The sequence below is a fragment of the Mustela lutreola genome, chromosome 2, assembly GCF_030435805.1.
Source record: "Mustela lutreola isolate mMusLut2 chromosome 2, mMusLut2.pri, whole genome shotgun sequence".
NCBI lineage: Eukaryota > Metazoa > Chordata > Mammalia > Carnivora > Mustelidae > Mustela > Mustela lutreola.
This window is the reverse complement of record NC_081291.1, coordinates 159,204,057-159,220,262: the sequence shown is the minus strand read 5'-3', so window position 1 is coordinate 159,220,262 and position 16,206 is coordinate 159,204,057. Positions and strand designations below refer to the sequence as shown.

Below are 16,206 nucleotides of genomic sequence, written 5' to 3'. Positions count from 1 at the left end.
GGAATCCTCCCCCCAATCTATTTGCTGAATTAATATTTAATGAATTACTGAACCTTCAAAAAATAATCAGATCTTCTCTGACAAATCCCTATATAAATAAAAGCTTCTCTTTTGACTTTTGCAAACATGGAAATAATGGACAATCACTTCCACTACTTTGTATGACAGCTATTCAAATATTTTTCCTTAATCCCACATTTTAAAGACAGATTAAATATAGTAAGAAAGCATACTTGTCTAAACATGAAGCTCTGCAATGTTATTTCCTTTCAGAATGAACTAGGAAGAGAATGAGCAAAATACAGGGGAAAATGGCAGATTCCTACAACCTCAAAACAGCAGCGTCAGAACGTAGAAAGGGGAAAAAATTATGTAGGGTCAATAGCAATGGGAGGGGATAAGGAACTTTTCAGGTCCTTCATCTATTCATTTCTTAATTTACTCAATATACTACATAGCATATATAATATATATGCACTTATATAGTTATTTATAAATGCAAAGAAGCAGTTGAATTAACACCATAGAGAAGGTTCAAATTGTTCTCAGTAACAGTATGGCAAATAATTGTTTATCACTCCCCTGATATATACCTCATGCCAATGTACCTTACCTGTCAAAGCCTAAGGAAGGCATTTAAGTGGCTTGGAATTACTCTATCGCCTCCATTTTCTTTCCTTTTTTAAGAGATTTTATTTATTTATTTGACAGACTGTGCACAGTAGGAGGAGTGGCGGAGTAAAAAGGAGAAGCAGGCAGGCTCTCTACTGAGCAGGGAGCCTGATGCAAGGCTCAATCCCAGGCCCCTAGGATCACGACCTGAGCTGAAGGCATACGCTTAACCGACTGAGCCACCCAGGTGTCCTCACGGCCTCCATTTTCAAAATAAAAAGGCTGTTCTGCCCAGTGTCACCACAGTAGCAGAGCCTGGATGTATTTGTCACTTTTGTCTTGTTTCAGAGCCCAAGCTCTTAACCATTATGCTATGTACGGCAGATACTATATCAGGTCCTAGGGACATAGTAGTAACTAAGAACTCTGTCTTTATGAGGCTGCCCAAATAACAAAACAAATATTAAACTTATATTTACACAAATAATTATTTTTACAATTGTGGTAAGTGCTACAGGAAAAAAGCAGGCTGTAAGGGAAAGCAAGTAATAAAAGACCCCAATCTAGGGAAGCCTTTCTGAGGAAGTGGTATTTTAGCTGGGATTAAAGAATAAGCAAAAATGAGCCAGGTAAGGAGTAGAAAAATAATCCTAATAGTAATGTTAAAGTATGGTTTATATTTAAATAAATATTTATATATCAAATATACCAAAATATGGCCCTTTCAATAATGAAGTTGTAATTTAAATTTTTTCCCGCTTTATATTTTAGGGTTTTTCTTTAATTAATTAATTTATTTATTTAAATAAAATGTACTACCTTCCTACTTAGAACAAGTTTTTTAAAAAGGAAGTTGCAAGGATGCCTGAGTGGCTCAGTCTGTTGAGCATCTTGCCTTTGGCTCAGGTCATGGTCCCAGGGTCCTGCGATTGAGTCCTGCATCTGGCTCCCTGTGATGCTTCTCCCTTTCGTCCCCGCTTGTGTGCTCTCTCTCTCTCAAATAAATAAATAAAATCTTTAAAAATAAAATAAAATAAAATAAAATAGGAGTTGCCTCAGGTTGCAAGAATAGCTGAGTAACTTTCTGGTCTTGTGGAGCAAGTCAAGAACTAGAAATGGCCTGGTGGTGAATAAACAGTCTTATATAGTTGGAGGTATTCCTCCTGGAATAGTATTCAGCATTTTTATTAATTACCTCCAGCTTCTCCTTAAAAATGATTGGTCTTTCTCAGGGTAAGGATCCTTTCTATGATATATAAGCCCCTTCCCCCCAAAAAACCCCAAAAGACAAATTTTTTAATGAAAGGAAGGAAAGATGATTTAGGATGGGTCTTACCATCTAATTTAGCTTTTTTTAGAAAAGAATCACTATACGGCTATTTTTAACTTCTGAATAGGTAATATAGTCACAAATGCTCAAAATAAAAAATGTGTAATAGTGTTTGTACTAAATTTCCCACCTTCTGGTCCTGTTCCCAGCCATAACTAGGCAGCTTGTTATTAGTTTGTATGTCCTTCTAGAGATAATTTATTCATATATAAACAAATGTATCTTATTCCTTCTACCCACCTTATTTTAAACATTGTTTTATATATACACATATATATGTATATATATATATATTTTTTTTTTACTTAATATTTTAGTGGTCAGTACAATTTCATCTTTTTAATGGCTTCATGCTGTTCCATAATATAGATACCCCATAATTATTTAAACGTTCTTCTCATGGACTTTAAGGTACAGAGACTTCAGTCATTGACCAGAAGTCTGTTTAAATTTAGCTTAAGTATTTTGTTCTCAGTAAGAATTACAGGTTTCTTTTTCTTAAAGTTTTTTTTTTTCTTTTATTCATTTGAAAGAGAGAAAGAGAGAATGAGAGAGAGTGCTCAGCAGGAGAGGCAGATCCCTGCCAAGCAGGGAGCCTGATGTGGGACTCGATCCCAGGGCTCCAGGATTATGACCAGAGCCGAAGGCAGACGTTTAACCAACCGAGCCACCCAGGCACCCAAGAATTACAGGTTTCTTTAGAAAACAGCTAATTACTCTCCAACTAAGGTCATGCAAAAACTGTTAAACTACTATTAAGCCATTAGCGAAAGAAAGCAACAGGGTACATAAAGTTATAATCTTTGGATCACCAAGGTAGAAACCGCAGTTATAAAGGATTTACACATTAGCTGGACATACTAATTTGGCATATACAAGTACCATTTCTAAGTAATTCAAAGATAAAAAAAAAAATGCTGCCCGTTTTCACATACAAAAGCATAAAACTCCACTGAGTTCCTCTAAAAAAAGAACACAATGTAATATATCCAAAGTAAGCACCTATTTTCATGACCTAAATATAGCAAACTTGGGAGAAAAGTTTTGTTTTTTTGTTTGTTTTTTTTTAAGATTTTATTTATTTATTTGTCGAGAGAGAGCACAACCAGGGGGAACAGGAGGCAGAGGGAGAAGCATGTTCCACACTGAGCAAGAAGCCCCTTGCGGGACTTCATCCGAGGACCCTGGGATTATGATCTTTACAGAAGGCAAACACTTAACTGACTAAGCCACCCAGGTGTCTCCGAGGAGAAAAAATTTTAGATAGCCTTTCCCTTTGTGAAAAACAGGTAATTCAACTACCAGTGTTTTTCAGTTAACTTCAAATGGCTCTCAGATTATGACTTAATACATGCAATTACTCTGTGCTCACAAGAAATAAGGTTCCTAAAAATTAGGGCTTACAGACACAAATACTTTCATGCATGTTTTAGAAGGAAAAAAAGTTGGCTCTCAGTTATTCGTGATTATAGTAACTATTAATTTAAAATTATACACTGAATTATAAACTCCAAGATTAAAATTGTTAGACACTCTAGCTAAGTTAACATTTTTGTTTTTGTTTTTATAATAATTTATAGGACATAAGATAATAAAATCCTAAGAGAACACATTTACCTTCTCCAATGGAGTTTACAAATATATTAAAGAATCTTACCAAAGGCCAGTTCTGTCAACATTTAATTTTAAAAAAGATTGTATTAATGGCCCAAGTCTTTCCTCTACTGCCCACTGATTCTAATCTTCAAGATTAGTCTTGTACAAATTTGATTTCATTTTAAAACTCCCAAGTTTTAATAAACTCAAACAAATGTCTCTTTCTAGAAACTCCACAAATGGTATATAATATCAAGTAATTACCTGAAACAAAGTTTTAGATGCAACTGTTCACTTATATATAACTCTTCATATCAAGTTACTTAAAATTCCTTCTATTTTTACTGTAAGTAATAAAATTAGAAAAGTTATACAGAAGAACATGGAATCTAGAAATAAGCTCCTATCAAACGAGATTTCTAACTTTTTTTTTTTTTTAAGATTTCTAACATTTTTCTTGAATTCTAGCACAATGAGTTTTAAATATATTGTTGGAAAATCTTTTAAAAAGAACTAGCACATGGGGCCACTGGCTCAGTTGGTTAAGCATCTGACTTTGGCTCGGTCATGATTTCAGGGTACTGGGATTGCTCAGTGGAAAGTCTGCTTGTCTTTCTCCCTTGGCCCCTCTCCCCAAATTGTGCTCTAATAAATAAATACAATCTTTAAAAAAAACAAAAACAAAAAAACTAGCATAGCTCATGTGGAAGTAAAGAAATTATTTGTAATTATTTTCAAATTATTTTTGGGCACTTGACATACTCAGCTTGAATCCATTCTAGTAACTAACCTCTAGCTACAAGTGATAAATTATAGTGAATAAGCTGTTACCTCTGAGATGAGGGCCCACACCAGCCTCCTTGCAAGCATCACTGTGATGAATGCTGCCAGGTGGTAATCAATGAGATGAAAATTCTGTAAAAGAAACAAATCACTGCATCAGAAAGAAATATGGATATCTAGCTGGAACTACTACATCAAAAGGTTTGCCCCTCAGAAGAGCTTCCTTACATCACCTTGTATGTATAGACCACAAGAATCTGCGAGATCTTAGAGAGACTACCTACCTTCTACTTTCTACCTAATTTTACTTCTCCTTTCACCAAAGATTGCTTTAATTTTTCAAATACTATTTTAAATTATCTGGAATATACTCCCCTCTTTTTTGAAAGTTTATAGTGTTGAAAGGAAGACTACAGCTTTGGGTTAAAGAGTGATAGCCTGCAGAATTATGGCAAGAATAATTTAAGGGTTAGGGCGCCTGGGTGGCTCAGTGGGTTAAGCCTCTGCCTTCGGCCCAGGTCATGATCTCGGGGTCCTGGGATTGAGCCCCATATCACGCTCTCTGCTCTGAGGGAAGCCTGCCTCCCCCCTCTCTCTGCCTGACTATCTGCCCACTTGTGATCTCTCTCTCTCTCTCTGTGTCAAATAAATAAATAAAATATTAAAAAAAAAAAAAAAAAAAGAAAAATTTAAGGGGTCCCTGGGTGGCTCAGTCAGTTAAGTGGCTGCCTTCGGCTCAGATCATGATCCCTGGGTACCGGGATTGAGCCCTGGGTCAGGCTCTCCGCTCATCAGGGAGCCTGCTTCTCCCTCTCTCCACCCCCTGCTTGGGCTCTCTCTTAAATAAATAAAAATCTTTAAAAAGAAAAAGTAATTTATTTAAAATGCCATATTTATAATGAGTGTCAAATAAAATGGACAGATGGGACTCCCAGCGTTCAGGAGTTCCTATTTTTGGTATCTCTATGCAAGCTTATGTTAATCTAACTGGGTATCTACTAACCTAAACTCCCTACGGGCTGACATGTCAATTACCTTCAATTTAGTCTTTCTTAACTTGATTTTAAAAAATGTGTTGGGTGCCTTGGTGGCTCAGTTGGTTAAACGTTTGCCTTCTGCTCAGGTCATGATCCCAGGGTCCTGGGATCAGGCTCCCTGCTCAGGGGGAGTTTGCTTCTCCCTCCGCCCCTCCCCACAGCTTGTGTGCTTGTGCTCTCTCACAAAAATAAATAAATATAATCTTAGAAAAAAAACACAACAAAAACGTGTCTTCTATTTGATCTTTTCTTCCTAAGAAATGATAGCATTACCTAGATGCTGCATATGGTTCCTTCTAAGTTCAATCAGCATCTATCGGTAATCAGAACTCTAGCTCTAAGCGTATATAAATAATAAGCACAATAATAAGCACATTAGCAACAAACAGAATGGGGATGTATTTTCATTTTGCTGGTCAAAAGTTCTTTAGGTTTCCAGAGTCCTCCTTCCAGACTCAAAAGCTCAACTTCTCAATTCATTCAGTAAGTAAGTAGGGGGCACCCACAATGCGTGCAAGGTACTCTTCTTGATACTGAGGATACAGTGCTAAAGAATGACACACAAGCTTCCTGCTCTCCTGGATCTTATTTTTTACTGTGGTGTGAAAGGGAAAGGGGATGGCAAGGATTTCTATTTGTCTTTTCTGCCATCATAGTAGAATTTAACTGGACACTGACTCCTTGCTAACTAGAGCTTCATTTCCTTGCCTCCCTTGCAAAACTACTTGTAGCTAAGGGATGTGAGGGGAAAGGATATATACAACTTCCAAGTCATGCCCTTAAAGGAAGGAGCTATCTTTCTCCTTTCCTCCTTCCTGCTGGCCAGATGTGCTGACAAGAGTTGGTACAGCTATCTCGGACCATGGTTTGGAAGAAGCATGTCGAGAGTGGCAGAGCAATGGAAACAAAGAGTTGCCACGCTGGCATATCACATGACTGGTTTTTATCTAATCAGGAAATAAGGTAAAAAAAAAATCAGGAAATAAGGTTCTACTCTGTTTTAGCCGTCCTGTTACAACAACTAAAGCCGTATCTTTAATAAATTTAAGTGTAAAGTCAACGACAAACAAGCTGACAAGCAAAAGCATTTTACCTAGTAACAACTACTGGCAAGAAATACGAGAGTGATGAATAGTAACTGGAAAGGGAGTTGCAGAGCCAGTTTAAATTGTTGGTTATGGAGGACATCTCTAGATTGTGGCATTTGGGCTGATGGCAGAAAAAGTAACACCCATGACAAGATCTGAACGCAGAGAGCCCCAGGCAGAGGGAAAAGGAATCACAAAGGCCCTAAGACAGGAAGACATATGCCTGGTGTGTCTGAAAATCAGTAAGACGGCTGAAATGATGTAATGAATAACAAAAGATTAAGTTTATATTTTTTCCTAATGAGAAGTCATGGAAGTGTTCTATGCAAAGAGTGCCAGGTTCTATTTTAAAACAATCACAGTGATTGCTGTGTGGAGAATATACTGTAGCAGGGCAAGATCAGTTAGGAGGCTACTGCTTTTAATGCAAGTAAGAAATGAAGATGGACTGAACAGGGTCAGCAGAAAGGGCTATGGGAGTGGCCCGATCTGGGATACATTTTAAAGGTAGAGTAGCCAGAATATCAAGAGAAAGGCTTACCTCAGATCACTTCCTTTTCTCTTTCTCTAAGTGTTTTGGATTCTAATATTTATCCCCTTTTAAGCTTTGAGACTTCTGGTTCACCTCACTCCTCCAAAATAATGCAAGCAAATTCACTAGACCCCCCTACTTCATACCTAATGTTTGAGGGTCTTATTTATGTATCACCAGTCCATCTAAGACATTTTTTATCAAAAGATTTAAGCGCCTAATGTATCTTAATTGTTAAGTAAATTTTGTTCTGTGCTCCATCACTGAAAACTGGTAATCTGCTTATGATTAACTCTATAAACCAGAATATTTGATTAATCACCCTCCAGTTCTGATATTCTGAATAATTTAATATACTACTTCTAGCTTTTATGTTTCTTAGGGTTAAGACTCATTCAGTTAACTGCCTGATGGCTATAATGATACTTTACATATTCGGGGGTCCACATTTTCTTTTTGATAATTATTAAGATCTTGAAATGGAAAAAGAAAAACCCAATATATAAATCTGATCAATTTCTGAGTCAGACATACATAATGAACAAAATTTAGACCACTAGTTTAGATCTAAGTCCCTTCTAGAGCATCCCAGGTACATAGCCATCTCCCATGTTTGAATACCTTCAGTGACAGGAAGTAACTAGGTCTCTGGCGGTCCATTAATCTTTGAACAGCTTACTGATTCAGACCCCTTTCAGACTGATGGGCTAAAATCTTATCATATTTGCTATTTCACAGATGTTACTCTTAGTTTCACAATTAAACGCTAAGGTCTGTGTGAGCTAGGACCATATGTAGCAGATAAGTGAGCCAGTCTACAGGATAACCTGCTTCAAGTGTGCCTTCTGCTATTGCACAGACCAGAAAATGAAAAACTTCATCTCCAGACTTTCTTGCAACTCAAGTTCTAGATTTGACTTAGTTTCTGCCAACCTTGAGTGTTACATAAAGCCTGAATTCAGAACTGAGTGAAATGGGGAGAGGGACAGGGTAAAAGGCACCCATGTTTGGTGGTATGAGTCAGAGGAAAGGAAGCATTAATTTTGGACTCGGCAGCTCTAGCAGCAGCTTCCTGATTATGACAGGAGCACCGGCCCCCTTGCAAGGCAACATTTGTAGGGGACTTTTAAAAGAACTCTTGTCAGAAATGGTTGACTGACAGAAGAGCTCTTTGATTAGCCTGAAAATTCAAAAACTGAGGTTTCCATGGAATGTCGAAGTGAAAACTAAATAATGACCTACCGAAAAGTACTTATGGACTAAACACAGAATAAGTAATAGGAAATACAGCATTGCAGGGAGTGACAATACTCACTTTGTCACTATGTGATTTTGAATAAGTTTTGTGATCTCTAGGTCTCATATTCTAATTTATAAGATGGGACAGTAATACCAGTCTTCTGGTTAGTTTGTGTTTTTTTTGTACCTACCTGTTTTAAAAGAAGGAGTAAATGAGATAATACTTGCAAAAAAAAGCGATTACTTTAATGTTTTGCCAATGCCATTGTTAAGATAGTGAGAAATTTACGTATAGAGCTACATGACTGGAAGAAGCCTTAAAAATCATCTAATCCAGCCTCCTCATTTTACAACACCAGAAGAATAGATGAAATACAGTTCCTACACTCATAAATTAATAATCCAGGAAAAAAAGACCATTAAAAAAAAGAAACACAAACAATGGGGTGCCTGGGTGGCTCAGTGGGTTAAAGCCTCTGCCTTCGGCTCAGGTCAAGATCCCAGCATCCTGGAATCGAGCCCCGTATCGGGATCTCTGCTCAGCAGGGAGCCTGCTTCCTCCTCTCTCTCTCTCTGCCTGCCTTTCTGCCTACTTGTGATCTGTCTGTCAAATAAATAAATAAAATCTTTAAAAAAAAAAAACAAAACACACAATACGACATTGAATCATTACAGTTTTTGAGTAACACAAGAGGGAAAGTTTGTTAAATTTTAAAGTACACTCTTGATATATGAGAGCAGGTGAGCTCAAGACAGCAAGCTGCACCCAATCATTAGAATTCTTAAATAAAGAAACCAAAATTCTCTTTACTTGGTGTTAAGTAGGTACATCGTCAATATGGAAAGAAAATACTTAATAGTTATTTCCAGAAACAACCAAGTAATATGAGTACTTTTTTTTTTTAATGCTTATTCCTTTCCCATATTATTTTGAAGATTTTGGCCCACATTTGATTCCTATGTTCATCAGGCCAAGGACGTTTTCTAATCATTGATAAGCCCCAAACACACATACAAACTACCCAGCACAACAGTCTTCAATTTCCTAGAGCGTATTTCCATCCAAATCTGCCACTGCCAACCATCCACCTACAAAGTACCCAGAGTGCTCTTACTCGTTATTTTACATACCCATCTATGGAGAACGTCTCTGCATCAAGACTATCTCAGCTCTCCTAAATAAATGGAAAGAGGGTAGAAGAAACCTACAATATATTTTGATGTATTTCAGCAAAGACATCTAGTCCTTGTCTCAATTTTATTTTTGTAACAGAGCCCAATCTTATTCATAGTAACAATAAATCATATGAAAGAATTACAGTCTCCAGTCTCCCTGTAGTTAAGAGTGAACATGTGTGAGCCTGGCCATAAGAAACTCTCCTTTAGGGGCGCCTGGGTGGCTCCGTGGGTTAAGCCACTGCCTTCGGCTCAGATCATGATCTCAGGGTCCTGGGATCGAGTCCCGCGTCGGGCTCTCTGCACAGCAGGGAGCCTGCTTCCCTCTCTCTCTCTCTCTGCCTGCCTCTCTGCCTACTTGTGATCTCTCTCTGTCAAATAAATAAATAAAATCTTTAAAAAAAAAAAAAAAAGAAACTCTCCTTTATACTTCCCTATGCTCTTGCCCCTTTCTAGCCAAATGAAGTGGGCCACAGTCAACTTGGAGGCCACATACTAGAAGACGGCAGTCTCCATCAGACTGGGTCCCCTGATTGACCACATGGAAGCGTGCTACTCCTGCAAACAAAAACAACTATCTCAGACTATTATGTGTCTGGTACATCATACAATTCTGGGTTTATTTGTTATAGAAGCAACCATTATCCTAAGATAGCCATTAAAAGGGTATATTTCCTGGAATTTAGTCATATTAGCACCTTAAGTCCAACAAATTTAATATAGTGCAAAGAAAGCTAAACATCAAAACTCGTGATAATATGATAAATTATTTAAAGGTTTTCTGCATTTTCATTTATATTTTACCTTTCCAGATATTTATATTTTAATAATCTTATGAGATTACAGTTCTGAAAGTAATCCATGGTTTAACTGAAAAACTTTTTTTTAGAAGAAAAATTATTAACAAAAGTAATTTGTACCCACAGGCTTTCCAACTAGTTTCCTGGTTAAGTAACATACAGAAGTTAAAGGCCTAGTAAGACTTACCAGTGAAGTACAAGAAGCAGGATGATTATAAGGATACCACCACACTGTTTTATAGATATTGATGTATTGAATAAACAGAGCAACCAGCAGGTAGATGAAAAAGAGAAATTCAAAGAGCAGGCTTCCATCCACAGGCAAATCAGGAATTTGGCAATGACGAACAGGACCAGGGGTGATTAAGGCTGTGATAGGTGGGACCGGAAGGCCAATAGCACTACCATTCCTGAAAGAGAAACTATTGTTAACTCAAATGGTGATAATCTTTTTTTTTTTTTTTAAGATTTTATTTATTTATTTGACAGACAGAGATCACAAGTAGGCAGAGAGGCAGGCAGAGAGAGAGAGAGAGAGAGAGGGAAGCAGGCTTCCTGGGGAGCAGAGAGCCCGATGAGGGGCTTGATCCCAGGACCCTGAGATCATGACCTGAGCCGAAGGCAGCAGCCCAAACCACTGAGCCACCCAGGCGCCCCTCAAATGGTGATAATCTTTCAGTGTTATAGAGCATAAAGGGCCCTGCTTCTTTCTCCACTTAACACTTAAGTAATGGCCTTCACTCAAGACTGTATCCTAGGAACTCCTGCTCTTGTCTTCTCCCTCTACACACATTCTCTCAGTGATCAAAGATGTGGACACAGCTTCCATTATCTTTAACAGGCTGAAAACTAAAATCTGAGTTTCAGATCCATGTTATCAAGGTGTCCACTGGACACTGCTGTGTTCCTCCTCCTATAATCCTGACGCTAGTTCATGGCCCACTCAGTAGCCACCAAAATCCGAAACCTGGGAGTCATTATTAGAACTTTCCTCTGCCTCTTCATATCCAATGACTCGCTAGACCTTAAATATTCCACTTTGTAAAGCTTCTTCCACAGTGCACCTTCCTCTCTAAAACCACTGCCTTAGTTCAAGTAGTTACCATTTTCCACCTAAACTACTGAAGTAATCTCCCTAAAATTAACTCCATCAAATTCTCCAAACTGCCTTCAGAGATCTAAAGTGAAACTAATAGTGCTATTGTCTTGCCTAAAACCCTTAAATAACTCTCTAGCGCCACCAGGATAACATCCAAATTTTTAGTATGTCCTATGAGGCTCTCTGTTTAACAGATTAGTCCCATCTCTTGCCACCCCTCCATATACAATTTATAGAATATCCATGCTATTTGCTATCTGTGAATATATATGCTATTGTTTTCTACATGCTATGACTTTTCCCAGCAATACCACTCAAAACCACCTTCCTTAACCCCTCACTTACAAATTTACTAATGAAATCTATTAAGACTTTTTAAATGATCAAGCATATCCTTCATGAAGCTTACTGAATCAATCCAAACCAATTCACCTTACTCCTGTGCCCGCACTATACCTAAATTATGCCTTTATTATTAAACTTTTTATTACTGTCACAAAATTCCTTGTATATATCTATTTTTTTATCAGATCATAATCTTAAGGACAGAGACTATACTTTTCCTAGTTCAATTCACAAATATACCTTTATGTTGAGAAGACAGCAGACCAATGTAGTCATGAAAGAGAAATCTCTTAAAATACAAATTAAAATATAGAGATTTTACTCCCCATTTTCTAGCTGTTCTTTCTTCCATGCTTTTTTTTTTTTATATATATTTTATTTATTTATTTGACAGAGTGACAGAGAGAGAACATGAGAGGGAAGAAGGTCAGAGGGAGAAGCAGACTCCCCGCCGAGCAGGGAGCCCGATGCGGGACTCGATCCCTGAACTCCAGGATCATGACCCAAGCCGAAGACAGTTGCTTAACCAGCTGAGCCACCCAGGTGCCCTCTTCGATGCTTTTTTATATAGGTCAGAAATAGCTGGGCTACCTAAAATGATAAAACAGGGGTGGATAGGGAATGAACTTTCCCATTGTTTATAGACCTGGGAATAGTTACAGCTATTAAGGGTCTATTATTGTTTCAGAACAAGGAAAAGAGGCTTGGTTTGGATATTTCCAAAGAAGATTCAAGAGAAGGAACAATATCCACGTTATCTTTCTACTCTAAGATTTCCAAATATAGAATTGTAGCATTAGTATGTGAAATATATAGTACTTTAAGTGATTATGGGAATATAAACTCTGCTCATTCTGAACAGTTAAGAATAGCACGACAGAGGGGTGCCTGGGTGGCTCAGTTGGTTGTGGGACTAACTCTTGATCTCAGCTCAGGTCTTGATCTCAGGTTGTGAGTTCAAACCCTATGTGGGGCTCCATGCTGGGCAAGAAGCCTACTTTAAAAAAAAAAAAAAAAAAAAAAAGAATACCATGGCAGAATCTCAGAAGAGCTGGAAGGGAAGAGGGATGGGTAGGGAGAGGGTGGGGAAAAAAACTACACAAATTTCTTCCTCTCATTTCCAAAGATTATTCCAATAGACCAAGCTTACCAGGGAGTTGATTGTGAACTACTGTGTTCTGAACTTCTGTGTTCTCCTGTGTTCTGGGACATGGGCTATTACACAACTCCAGGAGCTATCACTCACATAGAATACAACCTAAAAGGTGCTCTATGGAGTCATACAAGTCAGTAGACCTGAATATAAGGGATTAATGCCAACAGCCAATGTATTCCCTCTCCCTAGTTAATCACAAGATAAGGAAATACAAAATTCTTATGAAAATTATAAGGTCAAGAGCAACTCTAGGACAAACTGAAAATTCTTTTTTTTTTTTTTAAGATTTTACTTATTTATTTGACAGAGATCACAAGTAGGCAGAGAGGCGGGGCGGGGGAAGCAGGCCCCCCCGCTGAGCAGAAAACCTGACACGGGGCTCGATCCCATTACCCCGAGATCATAACCTGAGCCAAAGGTAGAGCCTTAACCCACTGAGCCACCCAGGCACCCCCAAACTGAAAATTCTTATACCTCTTCAGTCAAAAATACATGAAGGGAGAAAGCATGCTAAATTATGTTATTATTTAAAGGTTAAAAAGGTTCTTACCGAATTTTTCCCAAATAAAGCAGATTAATGTGCTTTTCTGCTGTTAACAAAGCCAATGAAATGCTGGGGTCAAGAAATATTCAAAATACAGTGCAGAAAATCTACATTTGTGATACTTCACACAGCCTTGGCTATTATACTTCAAGCCAAAAAACAAAGGGTCAAAGATCAAATAAAGTGATGCAGAGCATCTGAGGGAAAAAGGAACATTTTTTTTTTTTTTATATTTGAAAGCTTAATAGATAAAATCAAAGCTCTTAAGACCAAAAAAAAAAAAAAAAAAAAAATAGTTAAAATAAACAGACTTGGTCTATACATCTCAGAAAATTAGAGGTATTATTTAGGAAAAATAAAAGTATTTCTCTAACAGGATATAAAAATAGATGCAAAAAAAAAAGCAAAATGGCACAAATACATTTTAGATACAATGTGGGATAATCCTGTCTATCCAGGACTAGACCAGGACTATTGACAGTCTTTGTAGAAAGTAACTTTAAAGGTCAGTCTTTGTGAAAGCAGCCTTTGAGAAAGTAACTTTATATCCTTGAACCTCAGTTTCTTCACGTATAATGCAAGAGTTGGAACAGATTCTCTTTAAAAAATTCTTTTCAACCTGTACCCCGGGGGGGGCAAATAATACATTATATGTTAATTTAAAAAAAAAAAAAAGAAGAAGAAGAATTCTTTTCAATGTTAACGTATTCTCTTTTACACTGTGCTACATGTCCCTAAGATCATGCCCAGGCTTGAAGATTCACAGGACTGGCATACAGTTGTGTTCATTATAGTAAAAGGATATAAATCAAAATCAGCAGAGGGAATAGGTACATGGGGCAAAGTCTGGAGGAAACCAGGTGCAAACGTCCAAGAGTCCTTTTCAGTGGAGTCATACAGAAGCAACTTAAATCCTTCTGTAGGGGCGCCTGGGTGGCTCAGTGGGTTAAAGCCTCTGCCTTCGGCTCAGGTCATGATCCCAGGCTCCTGGGATCGAGCCCTGCATCGGGCTCTCTGCTCAGCAAGGAGCCTGCTTCCTCCTCTCTCTGTCTGCCTCTCTGCCTTCCTGTGATCTCTGTCTGTCAAATAAATAAAATATTAAAAAAAAAAAAATCCTTCTGCAACTACCTGCGAGAACACACACGAAATGCTGTCTACAGAAAGCCTCATTAGAGACTCAGTACCCAAGGTTTTTACGGTTTTGCTAAGCATATGGATAAAGCAAGAATGATTCAAGGAAATAAAAAAGAATTAGGAGGGACAGAAAAAGCAGTGATCATTTGGACATACTTAGGTCATATTATTAACAAAGTATATGTAAGGACAAAACAAAGAAAAAAATCACTTAGTCCTTCTCAAATAAGATTCTCCCTCAACTAAAAGCTCTCTAGGAAACTCAGAAATTCACAGCATATCCTCCTTTTTTAAAGGCAATCATCTCAGCACTTTCTCCTGTGAACAAATCCCTGTTCTTCATAAGGGGGAAAAAAAAAAAAAGAAAGAAAAAGGACAGGGAACTATGGATTTCAATCTTGATATTTGTCACCAAACTAGCTCTCTGACACTCCCAAGTTGACCTTCACCAATTATGCCACAAACACATGCAAATGCTCTCTTCTCCAGCTGACCTATGTCTTACAGAATCAAATATATCATCCAAAATTGTGTCACACTTAGGGGGTATAGCTCAGTGGTAGAGCATTTGACTGCAAAATTGTGTCACACTTAAACAATTATCTAGTTCTCTCTTCAGTACTCTACAGAGACTCCAGAAGTAAGTTCTCATCTAGACCTTGTCTTTCTTTGTACACAACCTTCCTAAAACTATTTTCTAGGCCATCTACCACTGGTTTTATCCATATTTCTTATAACCCTTCCTAGGTGTTATATAATAAGCTATTCTAGGTCTTTTCTTTCCCAACAAGAAACAAACATAGAACATCTTCTTTCAAAATAACCTCTCTAGAAAAAAGTGTCACAAAATAATCACTCAATAATAATTTCAGTAATTTTTTTAAGCCATGAACAACTCTGATCTTTCTCTTTATTCAAATTATGATAAATGCACTTCTCTTCTTACTACCCCCATTGAATATGTTAAAAGGGGAGAATGGGTGGAGAAGTTGATCAAGGCAACCATAACTAGAACTCTGAAAGCCAGGATAGAAGAGCTACAAAGAAGGTAGAGAAAAGAATACATGATCATAGCTATATCCAATCAAGGGCACAAGTATTTTCCAAATGTTCCTAGGTCTTCCCAGTATTCTATCTGCAAACTTGAAGGAAGATTTTGGTCCATATTTGATTCCTATGTTCACCAGGCCAAGGAAAAACCATCTAGAAATGTGATTTTCAATTCTTTTTTTTTTTACTAGCAGAACACTTCATTTTCCTTCTCCCAAAGGACATTTTACACGATATCCTGATATCAGAACACACAGAGAAGGAGTTAGTCTGATTAAAAAAGGACTAGTAAACCTGAAGCCTGGACTACTAGGCCTACCTAACTCCTCCTCCCTTTGAAGTCTACAGCAGTCCCTGAAACCCTGAGGAGGGATTCCATGGGACAGTCTGAGAACATAATTATCTAGGGGAATCCACAAAGCCAAAGTAGAAGAAAATGAACAAACAACTGCTGGAGTTAATACAGAAGCAGAGTTAGAATTTTTTAGCTAGCTATAATCCTAGTAAGGCACAGCTACAATTTCCTGTTGCAATTTAAAAGAACTAAATCACTAAATCGATAGTATATATTAGTAAAATTGAGGCATGTACTCAAAATATTCTACCTCAAAATCAATGGTATATAGTACCTTCAAGAGCATTTTCACATATTCCCTTTTTTTAGTCTTAAAAATATAAAGTAATA

At 37.5% G+C, this 16,206-nt stretch overlaps 1 protein-coding gene across 4 annotated transcripts in view; it reads right to left on the bottom strand.

Moving 5' to 3' along the window:
- The window catches only part of TMEM39A (transmembrane protein 39A), a 31,371-nt gene that overhangs the window by 12,354 nt on the left and 2,811 nt on the right, over positions 1 to 16,206 (bottom strand). For all 4 annotated transcript variants that reach the window (XR_009351123.1, XM_059163999.1, XM_059163997.1 and 1 more), the window contains exons 3-4: positions 10,381 to 10,603; positions 4,370 to 4,453 (exon numbers count right to left, since the gene is read on the bottom strand). Coding sequence is in view for 3 of the 4 variants with exons in the window: in XM_059163999.1 (XP_059019982.1) it covers positions 4,370 to 4,453; positions 10,381 to 10,603 (307 nt within the window). In the remaining variant the exon portion in view is untranslated. The remainder of the gene's footprint in view (positions 1 to 4,369; positions 4,454 to 10,380; positions 10,604 to 16,206) is intronic.